The 20,432-nt window shown below is 46.0% G+C and overlaps 1 protein-coding gene across 3 annotated transcripts in view; it reads right to left on the reverse strand.

The window, feature by feature from the left end:
- Positions 1 to 20,432, reverse strand: part of LOC139048146 (glutaminyl-peptide cyclotransferase-like) — a 107,847-nt gene that overhangs the window by 13,897 nt on the left and 73,518 nt on the right. For all 3 annotated transcript variants that reach the window (XM_070522672.1, XM_070522671.1, XM_070522673.1), the window contains one exon: positions 15,514 to 15,613. In XM_070522672.1, coding sequence (XP_070378773.1) covers positions 15,514 to 15,613 — 100 coding nt within the window. The remainder of the gene's footprint in view (positions 1 to 15,513; positions 15,614 to 20,432) is intronic.

Genomic DNA, 20,432 nt, shown 5'->3' on the forward strand with positions numbered 1-20,432 from the left:
TCTTTTTAACTAAAGCAACTGGCGATGCCCATGGGCTGCCGGATGGTTCAATGACACCATGCTTTAGCATGTCACCTACTTGCTCATCAATGACGCGTCGTTCTGTCGACGAGACGCGGTAGGGTCGCTGCTGAAGCGGTGAGTGAGAACCGGTGTCAATACGGTGACATACAGTCGTCGTTCGGCCCAGAGGAGTGCTATGGCTGTCAAAAGCAGGGCGAAATTTCTCGAGGAGACAGAGAAGGTCATGGCGTTGCATGGGGCTTAAGGCGTTGTCGATGACGTGGCTGAAAACGTCTTCAGGCGATGTGGCAGGTACGGGGCTACAGTAGAGGGTGTTGACCTCTGACGATCCAACAGGAAGTTCCGACATGGTAATGGTGTCGTAAGGCTCCACAGTGCCGAGAGATTCACCATGAAGCAACATAATCGGGAATGGGAAGTGGTGTACAGGAAGGTGAGTAGCACCAGCTTGAAGGCCAAGCAACGCAGTTGGGAGTGGTGAGAGGTGGCGGTGAACGAAAGCAGTGGAAGGCGTGAGGAGTACGGTAGAGTCGGAGGCAACAGAACAGGATACAGGTGCCAGAACGGATGCGTGCAGAGGTATATGGATGTCGTCAGTGAGGGACAACTTGGTGCAGGAAAGCGAAACGTCATCAGATATGGCATTGCCAAGCGAAGAGAAGGCGACTTCTGCACAGGAGCAATCAATAACAGCTTGGTGACGGGAGAGAAAGTCGCGCTCTCAGCAGCCTGGTGAGAATTTTACCAGCTACATCGAAGATGTCATCGATCTCTGTAAACGCGTCGATGTATCCATGACTGAGGGCAATAAAATCAAGCATATCATGAAGGGTATCCATGAGGACGCGTTTCAGATGCTCATTTCAAATAGCCCCTCTACTGTTGCCCAAGTTATTGAACTGTGCCAAAGCTATGACGAGCTCTGCCATCAACGCCTCCTCACCCGCCGCCCTGTTCCCCATCAGGAATCGTTGTCCGGCTTGACCTCTCCTTTTCCAGATGCCACCCTCCTCTCGCAAATCAAGGCTTTCGTCCGGGAAGAAGTTGCTCACCAGCTCTCCCTGATCTCCAACCCACCGGAGTCAAGTTCGTCCCTTAGTCCAGCCCTATGACAGGTTATAGAAGAACAAGTGTCCGAGGTCCTTCCTCTGGAACGAGCGCCTCAACTCACCGCCCCATTGACTTACGCCGTTGCACGGCCACGACCACCGACCTTCCGGGCTTCGCCTCCGATACCTAGCCCTGTTTTTACCCCGCACCTCCACCAGTTATGGCAAAGAAGTCCGACATGGCTGTGGACGCGGACAAGAAGACGCAACAGCGTAGGCTTAGCCAGTCATACCAGGAACAGCGTCTAGCCAGAGCCCCACTTCAGTAGCGCTGGCGATCCGGCTGCGGAGCTCGGCACGGCGCACTTCTTCTTCCTTACAGCCGTATAAATTCCAGTAAACATTCACTTACTAAACAAATATACACAGCACATGCACAGCATGCACAGGCAAAAATGAGCGCCTCTTACTCGATGATGGTGGAAACTCACTGTTGGAACAATGATGTGATGAAGAGCGGCAGCAGTGGTGTAGCTTCATGCTTGGGTGGCTAATGAAAGAGTATGCTGTGCCAAGAATCTTACTCGAACAAGGGTGGTGACCATCGTGTGCCGTGCCTCGGTGAAATGCGTGCAGCAGTACAACGATACATGCTTTCCTGTTCGTGCTCATGTCACATCAAACGATTAATCCTGATTAAATCATTAATAGGAAAATTGGAGAGTTAAACTTACCATGCACAAGGCACTACTGGTAGTGAAGTCACCTCCAGAGCTTGTCATATGCTTGGCACAGTGCCACAGTTGACCTGCCAAGGCGAGACCTCCTCGCCTTAAGGAATGGGGGGGGGGGGTCTGCCCCTGACTTTAAGCACGGGTCTCACCAATTAATGGTATATTTAAGAGTGCATAATGCATCAATTTTGTCTGCTTTAGCTGTATTGTTGGGTGCAGTTTACCAAATTGTAAAATTATTTACAATTTATGAGTTATAGAGTTGTAGACTTGTTGTAGACTTTCACAATTTTCAAGCATATTTCTTAAAGAATTGAAGGGCTAAATAAAAAATCTGCTTCCTACAGTCACTAGATTCCAACTTTCTTTTTAAATGCTATGAATCTCATCGAAATTATTGCAATGATTTCTGAGAAAAATTACTCCCCCATTCCCACGTAGTTAAAGTTCCCAATCTAAAGCTTCTTTTTAATAACAGTATGTCTTTTAAAATGTCGGCAGACATTTGGTGCTGTCTACCTCACATATTAGGAAATTAGGCAATTCACGGGTGCTAGTTGGAATCGGTTGGCACAGGACAGGAGTAATTAGAGATCGCAGGGAGAGGACTTCGTCCTGCTGTGGACATAAAATAGGTTGATGATAATGACTTTGCATGGCTGCAGTTTCTGCTTTGGTAGTGCGGTGTTCTGAACCAGAATTTATGACAAGTTTGACCAGAATGCCATGCCACCTTGCATGTGCTCAACAGTGTGTCTTGACCTAAGAATATCTCGGAGGCTGGGGCCAATGTTTCCACAATGGGACTTGTCTTCCTGATGGCGTTCATTATCGCTAGTAGGACGGCTTGGCCTAGTAGTCTGGTGCACCAATACGTTGGATGATCTTGTAAGGTCCGAAACAGCGCCACAGCAGTTTCTCACTAAGTCTTCATTGGTGAACTGGGGACCAAACCCAAACACAGTTGCCAGGCTGGTATTCCATGCTGCAAGCGTCAAAAATTGTAGTGTCGGCTGTCCATTCTTTGATGGTTTTTGATGCTCAGGTGGCCTAGTTGTCGTGCCTCTTCAGCGCACTGCAGATGGGTGGTAACATCGAGTTGTCTTCCTTGGTGTTGTGCGGTAACATGGCGTCGAGAGTTGTCGGATTCTTTTCGTAAACCAGCTTGAACGGCATGATCTGCACTTTTTCTTGCACTGCTGTGCTGTAAGCAAAGGTTATGTGTGGAAAGATGGCACCCATATTTTATGTTCGATGTCAACATACATCGTTACATCTTATAGAGAGCCTTGTTAACCATCCCAATGTCTTGCATTACCTCTCTCCCTACCGCGCCCATTGGGTATCGTTAGCATGCTATCGATGCTTTGAAACGCTACTTTTGAGACCTTCCGTGCCACTCATGGACACACTGCACCATCAGACACGAAGGAAAACTATATTTTTTTTCCTAAGTGTTCGCTTTTTTGCCACTTAGTTATTTTCGAACGCACTCCGAAGTTTCAAGATTGTCGAAGTAGAAAGCAAAAATGGCCGCCTCCAAAAGTGATGTGTGTGCTTCGAAAGATCACACATCAAGTGATTTCGCTGCATCTGCTCCTGATTTGATCAATGGATCGGGCAGCAGCTTTTCGGCAGACTTCAACTCTGAGAGCGACGACAAGAGAAACATCGGCGGCCGCAGCCCGGTTAGTTTCACTTTTTGCTTCGACTCGTCTTTGCTATCGTTTGGAGTGCTTGAAAGCCTGTTAAGATGGAGACCTATTGAAACTGCAAGAAATGCTACGACAGGAAAACCGAGCAGATAACAAGAGTTTACTGCAAGACATGCAATGCTGCGCTAAGTTTTAGATTGTGGGACTGCTTTGCCGCACAGCATGCCCAACTGTAGTGCTTGCAGTTAAGTTTTTGTAGTGGAAGACTTGTTAATAAACATTTTAATTTCTTCAGAGATAGTGCCTATTAGATGGCAATACATTTTGCATATCTCATAATTTTCTTAAAATTTTTTCTTAGTAACTACAAGCTTGTCTTTACAAACTTTGTTCAATTTTATCCCACTATCTTGATTCTGGCAATTTGTTTTTTATGACATACATCTCATTAATAAAGCTTTTATGTGTGAAAAGTGCATTTGTTCTGCTTTTTGTTTATGTATTACATAAACACATTGAGTGCAGTAGTTTCTTCAAAAAAGAGAATCTGGCATAGTTTTAAAAAACACCAACCTCAGCAGTCATGTAGGCATTACGGAGTCAGGGTGAAGACGAGCTGTATGTAAAAATACTGAAAGATATATATAGCGGCTCCATAGTCACCATAGTCCTTCATAAAGAAAGCAACAAAATCCCAATAAAGAAGGGCATCAGGCAGGGAGATACGATCTCTCCAATGCTATTCACAGTGTGTTTACAGGAGGCATTCAGAGACCTGGATTGGGACGAATTGGGGATAAGAGTTAATGGAGAATATCTTAGTAACTTGTGATTCGCTGATGATATTACCTTGCTTAGTAACTCAGGGGACCAACTGCAAAGCAGAAGGGTGGGTCTAAAAATTAATCTGCAGACAACTAAAGTAATGTTTAACAGTCTCAGAAGACAACAGCAGTTTATGGCAGGTAGCAAAGCACTGGAAGGGGTAAAGGGCAGATAGTGACCACGGATCCGGATCATGAGACTGAATGATCAGAGGAATAAGAATGGGCTCGGGTGCTTTTGGCAGGTATTCTCAGCTCATGAATAGCAGGTCGCCATTATCCCTCGAGAGAAAAGTGTATAACAGCTTTGTTTTGCCAGTACTGCCGAGTCAGAAAACTGGAGGCTTACAAAAAGGGTCATACTTAAATTGAAGACGACACAATGAGCTATGAAAAGAGCAGATTGGGTGGGGGAGCAAACGCGAGTTAATGACATCTTAGTTGAAATCAAGAAAAAGAAATGGGCATGGGCAGGACATGGAATGAGGAGGGAAGATAACCGATGGTAATTAAGAGTTACGGACTAGATTCCAAGGGAAGGGAAGCGTGGCAGGGGGCGGCAGAAGGTTAGGTGGGCGGATGAGATTAAGAAGTTTGCAGGGACAACATGGCCACAATTAGTACATGACCGGGGTAGTTGGAGAAGTATGGGAGAGGTCTTTGCCCTGCAGTGGGTGTAACCAGGCTGATGATGATGATGTGTGTGAAATTTAAGCACAATAAAGCCAGCAATTTAGCCTAAACGTTCAGTAGACGCAGGCAGCACTAGGTAAACATCTGTGTAGTTTAATGATGCATGTGTGAGTGAAGGCACGCAAGGGAAGCTGACGAGCGCAGCTCAATCTGGAGCATGCGAAGGAAGAAAGCAGAGAGCAAACACACCATCTTCCGTTGCGCGAAAGGCCGTGGGGAGACGGGAGGGAGGGGGGCAGGGCTGCGTTGTGCTTTGGCAGCAACTGCATATTTTGGGACCGGGCGCAACGGGAACTGAAGATCGAGGCTCAATCTTGTGTGCCATATATGGAGGAAAGCGAGGAGGCAGCATGGGAGGGAGGTGGGGGCGGCTTCGACTCCACCAACAAGTGCATAATTTGCACAGTTATGCGCGCCATATCTTGAAAGGGCATACCTTTGTGCATGCTGTGCTCTCGCCATTCTTGCGTTGAAGCGACAGACCGCACAAAGGTCACTTCACTCGCTGCTGCTGCCACAGCTGCTCACACCAACGTTTTGGCAGCGAATGGCTGCGCTCATTGAGTGTTATGTGTTCATGTTTGCTCGTGCACCCCGACACCATGCTTGTTAATTCAGTTAGTAAGCAAATGATTCCAAGTTTACGTGGACGATAAAACTACTATCCTTACTTTGTATAGCTGCCTACTAATTTGCTATTGCAATCAATGCTAAGCCAGTGGGAAGAAACTGCTACTTTTCTTGTAGAAAAGGTTGACTGTGCAATAGCAGCCTGAACACAGTTATGAGTGGAAGAAAATACGTGGAAATTACTGCACTAATTTGAAGAAAGACTAAATAAGATTTTAAACTTAACCTGGATTTTATGAATTATATTTCTAAGTACCAAAAATATCAGTCTTACTGCTACTAACTTCCTTGCTTCAGATGAGCTGGATGTTCGTCCCTGTGTCTCTGGTAAAAACGGCCAAGAACGAGCTCAGCTTGTCAGTGATACTTTGCACTCTTCTAGCAACACTATGGACGAGCCTAATTTCATCTGAGTGATTTTAGTCGTGCTTTTGTTAGATGGCAGCACAAGATCCATGAGACAGCACAGGCAGAAGTGAACTTATTATTTCTGGGGAGGTAAAATATGTTCGCAAATGAGTTTTTAAAAAATGCTTCGGCCAATTTTGGTGAGAATTCAGGATAATAATGCGGCGTGGAAGGGGAGCCCTGGTAAGCCGAAAAAGATGCAACAAAATGTGGGCTTTAAGTTGCTATGTCAGCTTCCTATGACATCACAGAATTGGACGCCAACTGTGTAATACTAATTAAGAGCTTCACAATAAAATAGTATTACATCGTATAACTTTTGATAATTTTTTGTGAACAGCCCACATGGGGTAAATACTGACAACACGCTAACGTTGTAACACTGGTTCGGGTTCAAAATTCGAAATAAATCATATATCATGTCATGAAAAAATGCTTATCACACCAGATGCACTTTGGTTTGATCATTAGTGTCTCTTTAAGACGTACCTTACATGATTCAGCACTAAGCATGTTTAATATCAAGGCTATTCTTTATTCTTTGGGCACCATTTCTAGTAAGGCAATAACTACAACCAAAAATTATCAATTGATAGCAAGCGATAATAACTGATTGCAAGCCAGTAGCCCGAACTCTGCTATAAGGTATAAATCAGAAAACTAAGCAATACAGCTGTTGCAGCCAAATGCCCCCACAAATTGATATTTCTGACAACCAACGCTTCACCAGCAAGAATAACAGCAAATTATACAGTTGTGTACACCTGCCCCAACAGGAAAAGTGACCCGGCATGGCAATCGTAACCAGGCATGGCTAAAGAAACTGAATGTTATTAGTATTTCACACATTAGAACCTCATAACCAGCTTTGTCAAACAGGAGTGTAGAAATACTTAAAGCTTTCAAATAAAATGAATATTGTCCTATCTGATCCATTCCTCGAATCGAATAGTCGCTATTCACAAATGAGGATATCTTCCTATTTCTATAATACAGTCAAACCTCTTTACAATATTTTTTAAGCATGCATTCATTTCACGCTGATATTGGCAAGAAATATTTTAGATTTGCTTTGTTACGTCCAATAATTTGTCATATCCATGTTCATTATATTTAGGGTTGTGCAAATACCAAATAGAAGATTTCGAATCAAATGTTGAATCGAGTCAAGAAAAAAAAACAAATATCAAATATGATATCAAATATGATATCAAATATAAAAACAAATGTTCACAAATTTTGGGCAAGAAAATAGAGTGTGTCACATGTTCAGGAGTCTTGTATCATTAAATAACAAGAATGTAGCAAGCTACCAGTAACTTAGGCATATAGAAATCAAGATTTAAGGTACACTCTGTGCTTATTAAAAGGAACACTAAATTAGTATCCCAGCACTGATTATAGCTTAGTTCTAGTATATCTGCTGAATAGAATCAAGTGCTTCTTTTTTTTTCTGAAACTAATGAATTTGTGGCATTTTGTTGTACTGAATACCAATGAGTTTCTCAGTTTAACAGTGCACCTGTGTTTTGCGGCAATCTTTTATTCATTGCATGGAATGTTTTGCTTTCCAGTTTTTTTCCAAAAATACAGAAAGGCTAGCCCAACCTTACGGCAGGTGGATGAGAGTAAGGCCAATACGCACGACAGAGGAAAGGACCACACATCACGTGACTCGATCACCGCTCCACCCATAGCCGGCGCTGTTCACGCCGTTTCATTGTCATGTTGGCATGATTTGCCACCAGCCAAAGATTCTGAAATCTGGAGGGTCACGGCAAGTTCGGGTGATGCTTGCTCCCCTCCCCCTCTTCCTTCCTTCCTCCTCTATACATTATGCACGCAACCGGGTCCTGACATTGATGTACCCATCATGTAAATCCAAAGCTAGTTTCGTGACAAGTTGCTTGAAGCTACAAAAAGAGACCGACGTGCATCTGCAAATGGCGTCAAGAACAACAGGCCGACGTATGGTGTGTCACAAAGATGGTGGCCGTAAACAACTTTGCTGCCATCCCCTGCACTAGCTTTCACTTGCGAGACGGTTTGTTGGCTTTCTGAGTGTCGTGCGGCTGCTGCGTATAGATTTGCGTCAATCCAGCACCAAACCGAAGGGAAGGGAAGCATACCAGAGGGCAGCCGAAAGTTAGGAGGGCAGATGAGATTAAGAAGTTTGCAGGTTTACCATGGCCACAATTACCACATGACCGGGGTAGTTGGAGAAGTATGGGAGAGGCCTTTGCTCTGCAGTGGGCGTAGCCAGGCTGATGATTTATTTATTTATTTATCCAGTTTACTCTACAGGCGCGGAGGAGCATTGGGTAGGGGGGTCACAAAAAAGTGACAAATATTTAAGGGAAAAAAGGGAACTACACAGTAGGAGAAACAAATAAGTTTGTACATTGGAAAAAGAAACACTGGTAAACATTGGAAAAAACACATACAAAGTCAAGGGAATACAATGAAAAACAAAGTCGAAAAACGGTACAAAGGCGGATACAATATAAAGTCGTACAACATAGTCAAGCGAACATGTGAAGTTCCAAAAGTTCACGAAATTTGGCAGGATTTTAATGAGACAATATTATTTGGAAGGCTATCCCATAGTGTGATGGGGCGCAGTAATGCATATAAATAATGATAATGATGATGATGAGAAAAACACCTATTTTTCCCACAGTAGGAAAAGAGTTAAAGTCGCTCACAAACTCTAAGACAATACTGGTCTTCTATATTTGGGTGAACGTCATACATGTCAGTGTCATGCACAGTGCAGAGTGAGTGTTAGTCAGGGGAGTCTTGCAATGCATCAGGCTGGTCATGTGCTGCAAAGCTGTACTCTTTTTAACATTGATGTAATCGCTACCCCAGTAGTACTTAAAGGCAACAACATGCTGGCTGTGGATGCAGGGTGCCTACCAAGTTGACATTTCCAAATTCCCTGAGTTTTCCAGGTTTTCCCTGAGTGACGTAAAACGATGTTTTATGTCAAGATGGGCTGAAACCATATCGCCCGATGCTGTCACTCTCTAGAAGGCATATGAAAAAATTTTTAAAAGAAACCTACGTAGTACAATTTGAATACTAAGCAGTAGCGTTTTTGTCATTCAAAAAGAGAATAGAAGGGAGGAGTTAGCAAAATGCACAGCAAATAAAGTCTTCGAAAAAAGAAATGCAAATCGAGTCAGATATTTTCAAATACGAATAAAAAGGAGATGCATACGGAAGCAAATATTTTCGAATATGAGCTATTTCTATCAATTGATAGCAAGCTCACTGGTATGTGGCCCGAACTTTGTCACAATGAGATTCCCTCTCAAAAGCTCGTAAGTGAACCTCAACTGTCCTGATATACTCTCAGCCCGCGCACAATGCCTCAGAGTTTTGTTTCACTGCTTTAAAGAGTTTATTTTGGTTTGGATGAGTGAAACCTGCATCTCGGCGTTAGCCCACGCTTTGTTTTGTTGAGCTCAAGCTCCTTCAAAACAGCGGCAGCAGGCTTCCTTTCTCGTTCATTCCTCAATGCCTAGGCCCTTTCTGTTCTTGTCCTCCTTTCGCCATTCGTTGACCCCACGGACCATTTGAAGCATCTTCTTGGTCAGGTGCACGGCCCACGTCCAATTTTTCGAACTCCCTAGGGGCCGCGAAAACATGCGAAAAATCGGCCACTTCGAAAAAATAAATGCATGCCATTTACTGCCGTTAAGGGCTTAAACTGCCACAGGCACATTCGAAAATGCCCTGAAGGCCTGTCGGTACACGTATTAGGCATATCGGTGCTCGTATTGTGACAGGCAATACCGGGTGCACGCGTGTATAATTAAGGAATACAAACTGTTTCCCGTGGCAATAGCCCCTTCCCACGCTTGTTATGCTTCACTGCAATACTTTTGCGTATCCTTCAAGAGTTCTGTAGAGAGGCGAAGCCAACTTTCGGGAACCGGCATCATGCAATGGCACCGTGCTTACCAAGCTTCTAAGCCAATCGCGAGGACCACAAAGGCAAAGTCCGTGCCATTGTTGACAGCAGCGAATTCTTTCAATGAAAAACACGACACCCAACGAGAAGAAGCAGCTAGGCCTAGCGTTGCCGCAGTGGTAGCTACGCCTGCCAGCGGATCTGCGTGCGAGAGTGCCGGTTCGAGGTGGCAAGGTTATCAAAATGGCAGAAGTGGTGGCTTTGCCTAAGGCTGTTTCGGACATGCGGTCACGGCAAAACAACCGGAAAATCGGACGGCAATGAGTTCTTGCGTCCGAAATTTTAGACGTATTCTGATACATTGACTCTAGGGGTACGTTGGTGGTGCCGCGAAGCCGTCCAAATTATTGGGACTCCGGAAAGTCGGACTTTGACTGTACACTGGCAACTCCTCCAGCCGATGACAGGGTGTCAAGGACGATTAATTACGATTCCTGTCTGTTACTCGAGCCAGCATTACCACGACTTTCGACCCCTTCAAAAAAATTACAGCTAATTTTCCCTGTTGAAGTACAAATTCCCTGAGTTTTCCCTGAGTTTTTGCAGACTACTCAAAATCCCCGAGAATTCCCGGTTTTACCGGTTGGTAGACACCCTGTGGATGTACCTTGCATGCAAAGGGCACTTGAATGAAGAGAACCTGAAATTTTCATGGTGTCACGCTAAGCCTAACCTGTTATTAAAGCATGTGGGATGTCGTGTCTGCTGAAGGACGAATGCCAACATAAAAACGTAACGCTTCTTTATTCGACTAACGATGGCAGCGGACGGGCATACCAACGCTACGTTCGTCTCAGCAGTGGAAGGTAGAAGGCGGTCTTTCTCAGCCAGGCAGCCTGTTTTTATAGCCACCGTCGGTGACGCATACCTCGGGTGACGTGGCGGTGGCGCTATGTTTTATCGGCCATGCAGTCCAGCGTGCAGCTGTGTTATGCTGGGCCAGATGATAAGACGGAGGGTGCGCAGAAATATGTGCGGAGTGTGTCGCCACAAGCACATACGAGGAGGTTTCGTTGGCTCTTTTTTCGCAGTCGGAGGTTGGGCTTTTACCACCGATGCCAAGACGTTCATGCAAAGGGCACATGCTCTTGTACAACCATTAGAGGTACATGGGATTTACTTGCTGTCCACCTGTACAACCACCACATATGTGCTGGTTAACGTCTCTGCCCTATAAACCGTTTCATCGGGCAAGGAGGATAGGGTGCGCGGAGAGCCTTTCCTCCTCTCTGGCTTGGGCGATCCGGCGCGGCGCTGCTTGAAAGTTTTGCTGTCGCGTGCTGCGGAACGATTTTGAGATGTTTTAGGTCTTACTTTGTGCAATTTACGCCATGTCCATTCATAAAAGGCCGTCAGGGAAGCCTTTTGGTGCATCGGTAACTACTGTAGGCAGAAATATGCCTTGGGGGCGCAAAAATGTGACGCGCACAATCAGCCGCGGTGTACGCGCATTATCAGTCGCGGTGCGTGTATGTGTTGTTTACTATTTTGCTTATATCGATTTTAATTCAACAAAGAAAACCGGCGTCTCTGTATTACCAGCATTAAATGGTAACTCAACTCACTGTCTGATCGATTGGCGTAGGGAGTAAAACATAAAACATAAGAGCACATGCTCGTGCACGGCCAACCTAAGGCAACCACGAAACATCTGAGCGGCAGGCGCTATCAATTATTTGTGATACACTGGCATCGTTCTCACGCATTTCAAGTCTAGTATGCTTGAAATTACCATATGTCTAAGCTAGCCTTGCTGCATGAGACCCATGGGCGTCTTGCGCTGGAATTTGAGGTATAGTAGCGGCACCTGGTGGCGGCGCGGGAAACGACATCTGGGTCGTACCAGCTTGGGTCGTATTGAGCCCTGGCTGTGCCGAAGCACGTTTCTGGGCCGAGTTTTGCGTCGATTCGCACTTTTTTCTGCTATGTTGCGAGTGCGAAAAGGCTCGTCACTTCTCACAGACCATGCCGACCACACTGCGAGCCCGCCGCAGCCTATAGTTTAACAAAAACAGACTCTCCGTGTGCCGTGGGACGTAATGCTGGGAACAGAATCAATCGGTGACGCCGATCCGGAGAGAACTAGCCCAGCCTCGAAAAGGCGTCAGCGTCATTACTTCTGCGTCGTGGGCTGCCATGAACAAGAAGGCCTGAATCCCAACATCAGATTCTACCGTTTTCCTTCAAGACCTCACGAAGAGGAGCGTCGGGCGCGCTGCATAGCTGCAGTTCGTCGCGCTGAGTAAGCGAAACTTCGCGCCATGCCGACTGCTTCGCCTGTCTTGAAGCTTGCTTGATTATCTGCGTTCTAAATTTCGGTCTTTTGCGCCTACAGTCCCGACAGCAGACCGACATAGCAGCAGGCATGGCTGGTAATTCACGATTCGAGACCCGGCCACAGCGACGATTAACAATTCGACCGATGCGAAGTGGTGAAGTGACCAGGCGTGTGCAAATGACCACAAATGGCCGGGCAGATTCGGTGACCATTCACTACCTCACTACGAGCAGCACAGGTTAGAGAGTTAAATGTGCTCATACTTGACCTCAAGCCAGCATGTTGAGGGAGCGCAGCAAGGTACGTAGTATTTATTACAGCAGATCGATGTTCGAGCGCTGTCATTAAAAGCTACATCAAGCGAGCAGCGCGATTCGCACGTACGTGCGAGCTCATATGCATTGCATCAGTACTACTAGTTACTAAAAGGGACAGATGGCCGCTACTACAACGCAGGCATAACTACTTGTTTAGCGGCATGCAGTCAACAAAGATTGCAGGAGGCCCGCCGTGTCGCGGCATGGCGAAAGACCGCTGCCGTCGCGGCGCGTACCGTCGTGTGCTCGAGCAGTTCCGTACACATGATGTCTGCTTATCGCTGCTGTGGATTCATTTAGAGCAAGCATTTCCTCGCGTTTGTGCGCCTGAATCTAGCAGCGTGCAAACCTCACCTGAAGTTCCACTTCGTACGCGACTCGCTTCACTTGCGATTGACACCGCGCTAAAACTTCGCCCCTTAATTCTTGAACGGCGTACACGCATTCGGCACTGCATAATTTCTTGCCTTTATGCAGCCTGCCACCCCTGAAAAATATCTTCGGCGCCCGATATTCGGTGCAGGCCGTGATACAACACAACCTAAAGTGGCGGGTCCATATTGTAAACGTGCTTTCCGAAGCAGACGACCGAGCTGGGTACGACCCATTTTAGGACAGAGGGCGCTTTTTAGCACCTTTTTCGCAGCGCCCCCTGGGCAATGCAAGAGCCCCATGGCGCAGCTCAACACAGCGGTCACTGCGGTTTGGGAGGCAGCACGATACATATATAAGCTGTGTGCTTCGGCATTGCCTTTATGGCCTGTATACAGCCATAATATAGCAGCCATAATACAGCCATAATATAGGGTTCGCATAAAAAGAATGCGATGGCTATTTTTGAGTGCAAAATTTCTGTAATACGTGTGAGTGCGTCGTAGAGAACTGAACGAACACAACCGAAAAAAAATTCGGTTATCATCCTCTTTCTCTAAAAAGCAAGAGAAAACGGGCTAACACCGCACAACGTTTATCAATATATAACTGCTGATGCCGTATGCTTGGACCATGCGCTGTATAGAACAAATATATCTGTAATCCAGCACCTACTACTGCTTAGGACGCTCGCCAGTTCGTAAACGGTTGCTTTGCTGGACAAGCTTAATTCAGACTGTAAGGTATGCTGCTAGTACTAGCCAAAATATTTTATTCATGGGTGGAAATCTCATCCATCCAACCAAGTAGTCACGCAATGTAACCTGCAGCGAACAGTTTGGACGCTTGTCAAAGTATAACAGCACAGCTCCTACCGTAGCAGAACGGTACCCACGCTGTTACGATCGTAGCGTGTTTCATGGCTCCTAAACTGCAGCTTAGAAATAGAGGATAATACTGCAATAAGGTAACATTAGTGATTGGAACATTCGGAAATACACAATTGATCTCGGAGTCTGATTGTAGGCTCAAATATGCGCGCATACATCGCGCTGCGTGTTCCGTCCACCTCAACGCTCAGCAGAAATTCCAGTCATGAGGCCTTAAACCACTTCACCACGTCTCACAGAACCGTTCACCACGTAGAATACGCGCGTCATACTGACCAGACCGCACGACCGCAAAAACAAACACCAGAACCTACCGCCGAGCGTATACCTGCCATGCAAAAGACCGTTTTCACCCAAGCCAGTATGGTGCTGCTCATAGGTGGCGCCACTGCGTTCACAATATGGCGGTGCCTACGAAAAAACGGTCTATACAATATTGCCAAATGAAACCACGTACGCTGCATTTCGCTGTAATAAAGCCCTACTTTGCACGAACCGCGCTTTTTCAGAAATCGTTTTCCCCCCCATACAATTGAACAATGAAACTCCCTGCCTTTCTGTATTGCCGAATGCTCAGGTGTGAAAAATTTTGAAGAGTTGTTACTCATACACTGTAATTCCCTTCTGCTTGGGCAGCACTAGCTGCCTGCAGTATTTCAAAATAAACAGTGTTACTAGTACAACAAATATACGACGTCAAGGGCATCACTCTTTTAATAAAGCAAACAGCTTTTTAGAAGCTATTCCATTTCGTTGAAAATCATTGTTGATGGTTACAACACAATTTTCATTTCAACTTCACTCGTGTCAACCAGAAAAACCATTTCAGTGAAGGAATTTTCATTTCAACTTCACTCGTGTCAACCAGAATAACCATTTCAGTGAAGGAACATGAAACACTTCCACCTCAACAAGCACAGTAGCATCATGCTATCTGCAACAAAAGGCTTCCATGGCAACTGGACGGCATGCACTTGCAAAATAGCAAGCTTCCAAGAGCCCTGAGTAACATGCAGAGAATTAGTCCCTGCAGATCCAGACTACCTTGGCATGGTGTTTCAATTTAGTGCAGGCTAAAGATAGCATTGTGGCAAAGTTTGTCATGCATATGGCACAAACTTATAAGCTGTAGCAGGCACACATTTCACACACACTGGTTCTTTAGCATGGCACAAAGGTGATCAGGTAACAAATGAAAATTGATTGATTGACTGATTGATTGATCGATGGCAAACAATAATTTTTTGCATTCCAGACTAACTAAAATGTACTTGCGAAAGAAGGCCAGGCCTGCAACTCAGCACTCGGCAACACAATTTAGAAAAATTAAATTCGGAGATTTTACATGCCAAAACCAGGATACGATTATGCAGCAAGCAGTAGTGGGCTACTGTGAATTAATTTTGACCACCTGGGGTTCTTTAACGTGCACCCAATGCATGGCACACGAGTGTTTTTGCATTTCGCCCCATCAAAGTGTGGTCACCGTGGCCGGGATTTGATCTTGCACCCTTGCGCTTAGCAGGACAATGCCAAAGCCACTACACCGCCACAGCATGTGGCAACACAATGCCATAGCCAGTGCAGCAGACTCAAATAAAATTTTAAAAAGCAATATTTGTCTCTTTGTATCGCAAGTAAAATGTTGTGCAGAACCTACCAATATCCACGAGCCGGTCGTATACAGGCCTTGTGTCAAGAAAGTAGCTGTAGAAGCGTGGTTCGGGTGCACCCAGCAAATCCAAGAGCACCATCACCTCCTATAGCAGGAAGAGAAAGAATAGCATGTCGTAGCATATCTCCATTTAAGCACTATGGCACAGTGCAACACACTCTCACAGAGGCGATTCAGAAAAAAGCGCACAATTCGCTTTGAAGTAGCCCCTGATGGGAGCTTGCCATCAAGATGGACATTTAGAGCTTCTATCGGAGGGGCACACCTGTAGGGAAATTGGGTGTGTTATGTGAAAAAAAATCGCTCTTGCATAAGTGTATATTCACCTTGTCTCACAGGCAACACGCGTTTTTCTGTGACACAACAGGCCTGGGTCCAACCTGAATGTGTAGCAAGATGACCAAGGCAGAGCACAGGTTGTGAAAGACTTGATGTTCAGGCGGCAAGCATAAGGTGTGTCATGCCTCTACATAAAGCACTAGGGATGACTAGACTGGGAAAGAGGCTGGCCAGGTGCATCTTGCATCTTTCTTGCACCTATGTAATGAAACTGTCAATCTGCCATGAATTAAGCACCAATTAATGTTTCTTTTTCAGATTTCACAATGACACATAGGAACAAATAGTGACAAGTCTATTTGACATTCAGGAAATGGAAGTGTTCAAACAAATTATAGTAGAGCCATTGAGCCTTACTTACTTAGCCTGAACCAGGTTCAATGAAGAACTGTTTTATTAGGTGCAGTTTCTAAGCCTCTGTTGTAGGGATGCAGTCCTTCAAACGGGTGGAGGTGCAGTTGAAGGATAAAACAACAATATAGATTATTGCTGATACACAAGTGCAACAATGTATTTATGGTACATTCGACAGGTTCCTACTGGGCTTTGACATGATTTGTGCCAATGCAGAGGCCTCTCAACATCGGGACCAGAGAGAGCATGCTTAGACCAATTGGAGGAACAACATTATTGAAATTCTGTCGGATTTTCGTTGTGCTCCAACCTTGAAGGTGAGAACACTTCTGAACACTCAGAGTTGGAGCATGCTGCTCTGAATGAACCAGTGGAATGTGTTCCGAGCACACAATTTCAGCCTGCCAAATGTGCACCGTACCATGAAAGTGCTCTACAGTACTTGAAAGTGATCAGTCAAATGTGCCATTAGTATGTCACATACGTCAGAACAATGTAAGGACTTCAAACCTATAGAGGTTAAGAGCAGCAGAGGAAGGGGAAAAACACTTTTCTCGGGTTGCTGTGGAAAAGAAAGCAAACCTCATTCCAAAACCTATCACAATTCTCACGATCTGATATTCGCATCCCCGAAAAGCAAAGTTTGGTTTCATGTATCATGGTGCTATGGGTACAACCTAGAAAGTAAACAACAGACAAGTTAATGGAAGACATCTGGCTTGCCTCATCCAAAAATAGCTTGTCAGGTTAAATCGAATTGGAAGATGATGCTGATCTGTCTTTTTGACATCAAAGGGATCGTACACTCAGAATTCATCCCTTAAAACCAAACCTTTGCTTTTTGAAAAATAGGACACAAGCCCTATTTCTTTATTTTTGTACATGACAAATGCAGAGACGTTCTCTTAGGGCTTCTGCTGCACTGAGTTGAGTGCTTCACTTTAAAAAAGATTGTTCAATTCCAGCAATGCCACTCATTCTATGCTACTCCACAATAGACTTTCCTAGTTTGCATCTATGATTCTCTGCATTGCGCATTTTCTTCCCAAATAATGGCAGCACCATTATGGTTCAAATGAACAACAAGTGCTAGCTGCGCATGTTGGCACTTGTTCCTTGTGCATGAATTCTTCATGAGAGCCACACCTATGTTTTCCGCAGCCAGTAGCTCCTCGTGCAATGATGCTGCGGTGATACAACAGATGCTTAAAGACCAGCTGAGCCAGAGACCGGTGGAAAGGAAAATGAAGAGGGGCATCTGGGCTCTGAGTGCGAGCTGGTTTCTATCTTGATCTCTGGCTGCACTACATGTGTAAATACAGTTCAGACCACTTATAACATAACTGCTTATAGCGCAGAACCAGCTATAATGCAGTCTTCCTGACTCCCATTTACTTTCCCATAGAACTCCATACACGAGGGAGGACCTAAAAATAACCAGAATCATACTCCTGCACATCGTGTACTCGTAGCACGAGGTTTCGCGGGTAGGGCACTGTGGGAGGATCTCTGCTGAGTCAGTATGCCAAGTGGTGTCAACCGACACCGACACATGTTGTTTCTCTGGCAGTTTTGTTTGTGTGTTTGTAGTGCACTCATGACAAGAAGAAATGGCAGATTCTCACAAACAATGTGCGGCTGCAAAGTTTTGCTTCTTACTCGGCGAGAATGCAGCAGAAACTGTTTTGATGAGGCAAACAGCTTAAAAGGACACCCTCTCAGTAAAATGCAAGAGTACGAATGGTTTGCTCAGTTTAAAAGGGAGGAAGTAACCACTGAAGATCAGCCCTGTTATGGTCGTCCTTCAAGAGTGCGAACTAAGGACAACATCGCCAAAATCCATGATCTCATCACGGGATATCGACGCCGAACAATCGACCAACTCGAAGACTTATCCAGGTTATCCTGAAGCTTTGTTGAGCGCATTTTGCACAACGATTTGGCAATGTGGTGAGTGGCTGCTAAGTTTGTGCCCAGAGTTCTCATCAAAGAGCAAAGGAATCGTCACGTGGAAGCCTGTCGTACAATGAAGGACGCAATCACAGACAATCCACAGTTTTTCAACGAAATCATCACAGGCGATGCGTCATGGTGCTATGGGTACAACCTAGAAAGTAAACGACAGACAAGTCAATGGAAGACATCTGGCTTGCCTCATCCAAAATAGCTTGTTAGGTTAAATCGAATGGGAAGACGATGCTGAGCTGTCTTTTTGACATCAAAAGGATCGTACACTCAGAATTCATCCCTCAAAACCAAACCATCATCCAACAGTTCTATTTGGAGGTGTTGAAACAGCGGTACAGAAGTGTGGTGTGAAAACGTCCAGCCTTGTGGAATTCCAGTGAGCGGTTCCCGCACACACGGCTCTCAATGTTCGCTGGTTTTTGGCCTCAACGCAGACGACTACCTTGATCCACATGCGCCATTAGCCAGATGTGGCTCCTGCGAACTTCTTCCTGTTCGGTCAGATGAGAAAAAGACTTGAAATGCAAGCGGATGGCCAATGTCGACAAAGTCGACATTGGCAATACGGTCACGACTGCGCTAGATTGACTGCGCTAGATTGGAAATTGGTCATGACTGCGCTAGCAGGCATAAAAGAGGCTGAATTTGCAATGTGCCTCCAACAATGGAATGACGTTTGGACAAGTGAATTAGTTCTAATGGAGAGGACATTGAGGGTGATTAACATTGTATTAAAAAGAATAATGTCCACGTGTTTTATCAGGAAATTACGGTTATTTTTGGGTCTCCCCTCGAATATGCACACTACTTGTAATGCATCCATGCGAGACAAAATACCAGTTATAATGCGGCACTTTTTCTTTTGAAAGCGCAGCTCTCAGGTGCCTGTTCCTGGGTTGAGCGTCAGCGACCCTTAGTGTAACCGTGCAAACATGCTAGTGCCACTGCTCGCACATTCGTCATTGTTATCTTCCACAGCTGGCTCCGATGCCACTCATCTTGGCAGCGTTCCCATACTGCTCCTCTCACTGGTGCCACTGCTCGTGCATTCGTCGTCATCTTACACAGCTGGCTCTGATGCCGCTCATCATGCCAGCCTTCCTATACTGCCCTTTGACATCGCGCCACTGCTCGCGCCTTTGTTGTCGTCTTCTTGCACAGCTGGCTCTGATGCCGCTCATCATGCCAGCGTTTCCATACTACCCCTCGTGCTCGTGCCACTGCTTTCACCTTCATGGTCTTCTTCCACAGCTGGCTCCAATGCCACTCATCATTCCAGCGTTGCCATACTGCCCCTTGACATCGTGCCACTGCTCGCGCCTTTGTCGTCATGTTGCACAGCTGGCTCTGATGCCACTCATCATGTCAGCGTTTCCATACTGCCCCTCGTGCTCATGCCACTGCTTGCTCCGATGCCGCTCATCATGCCAGCGTTCCCATACTGCCCCTTGACATCGTGCCACTGCTCGCGTCTTTGTCGTCGTCTTCTTGCACAGCTGGCTCCGATGCCGCTTATCATGCCAGCGTTTCCATACTACCCCTCGTGCTCGTGCCACTGCATGCACTGATGACGCTCATCATGCCAGCATTCCCATATTGCCCCTTGACATCGTGCTACTGCTCGCGCCTTTGTCGTTGTCTTGCTGCACAGCTGGCTCCAATGTCGTTCATCATGCCAGTGTTGCCATACTACCCCTCATGCTCGTGCCACTGTTTGCACCTTCATGGTCTTCTTTCACAGCTGGCTCCGATGCCACTCATCATTCCAGCGTTCCCATACTGCCCCGTGACATCGTGCCACTGCTCGCGCCTTTGTCGTCATCTTCTCGCACAGCTGGCTCCGATGCCGCTCATCATACCAGCGTTCCATACTACCCCTCATGCTTGTGCCTCTGCTTGTACCTTTGGTGTTCTTCCACAGCTGGCTCCGATGCCACTCATCATTCTAGTGTTCCCATACTGCCCCTTGACATCGTGCCACTGCTCGCGCCTTTGTCGTTGTCTTCTTGCACAGCTGGCTCCGATGCCACTCATCATTCCAGTGTTCCCATACTGCCCCTTGTCATTGTGCCACTGCTCGCGCCTTTGTCGTTGTCTTCTTGCACAGCTGGCTCCGATGCAACTCATCATGCCAGCATTCCCATACTGCCCCTCGTGCTAGTGCCACTGCTTGCACCTTCATGGTCTTCTTTCACAGCTGGCTCCGATGCCACTCATCATGCCAGCGTTCCCATACTGCCCCT

The sequence above is a fragment of the Dermacentor albipictus genome, chromosome 7 (genome assembly GCF_038994185.2).
Source record: "Dermacentor albipictus isolate Rhodes 1998 colony chromosome 7, USDA_Dalb.pri_finalv2, whole genome shotgun sequence".
NCBI classification, from domain to species: domain Eukaryota; kingdom Metazoa; phylum Arthropoda; class Arachnida; order Ixodida; family Ixodidae; genus Dermacentor; species Dermacentor albipictus.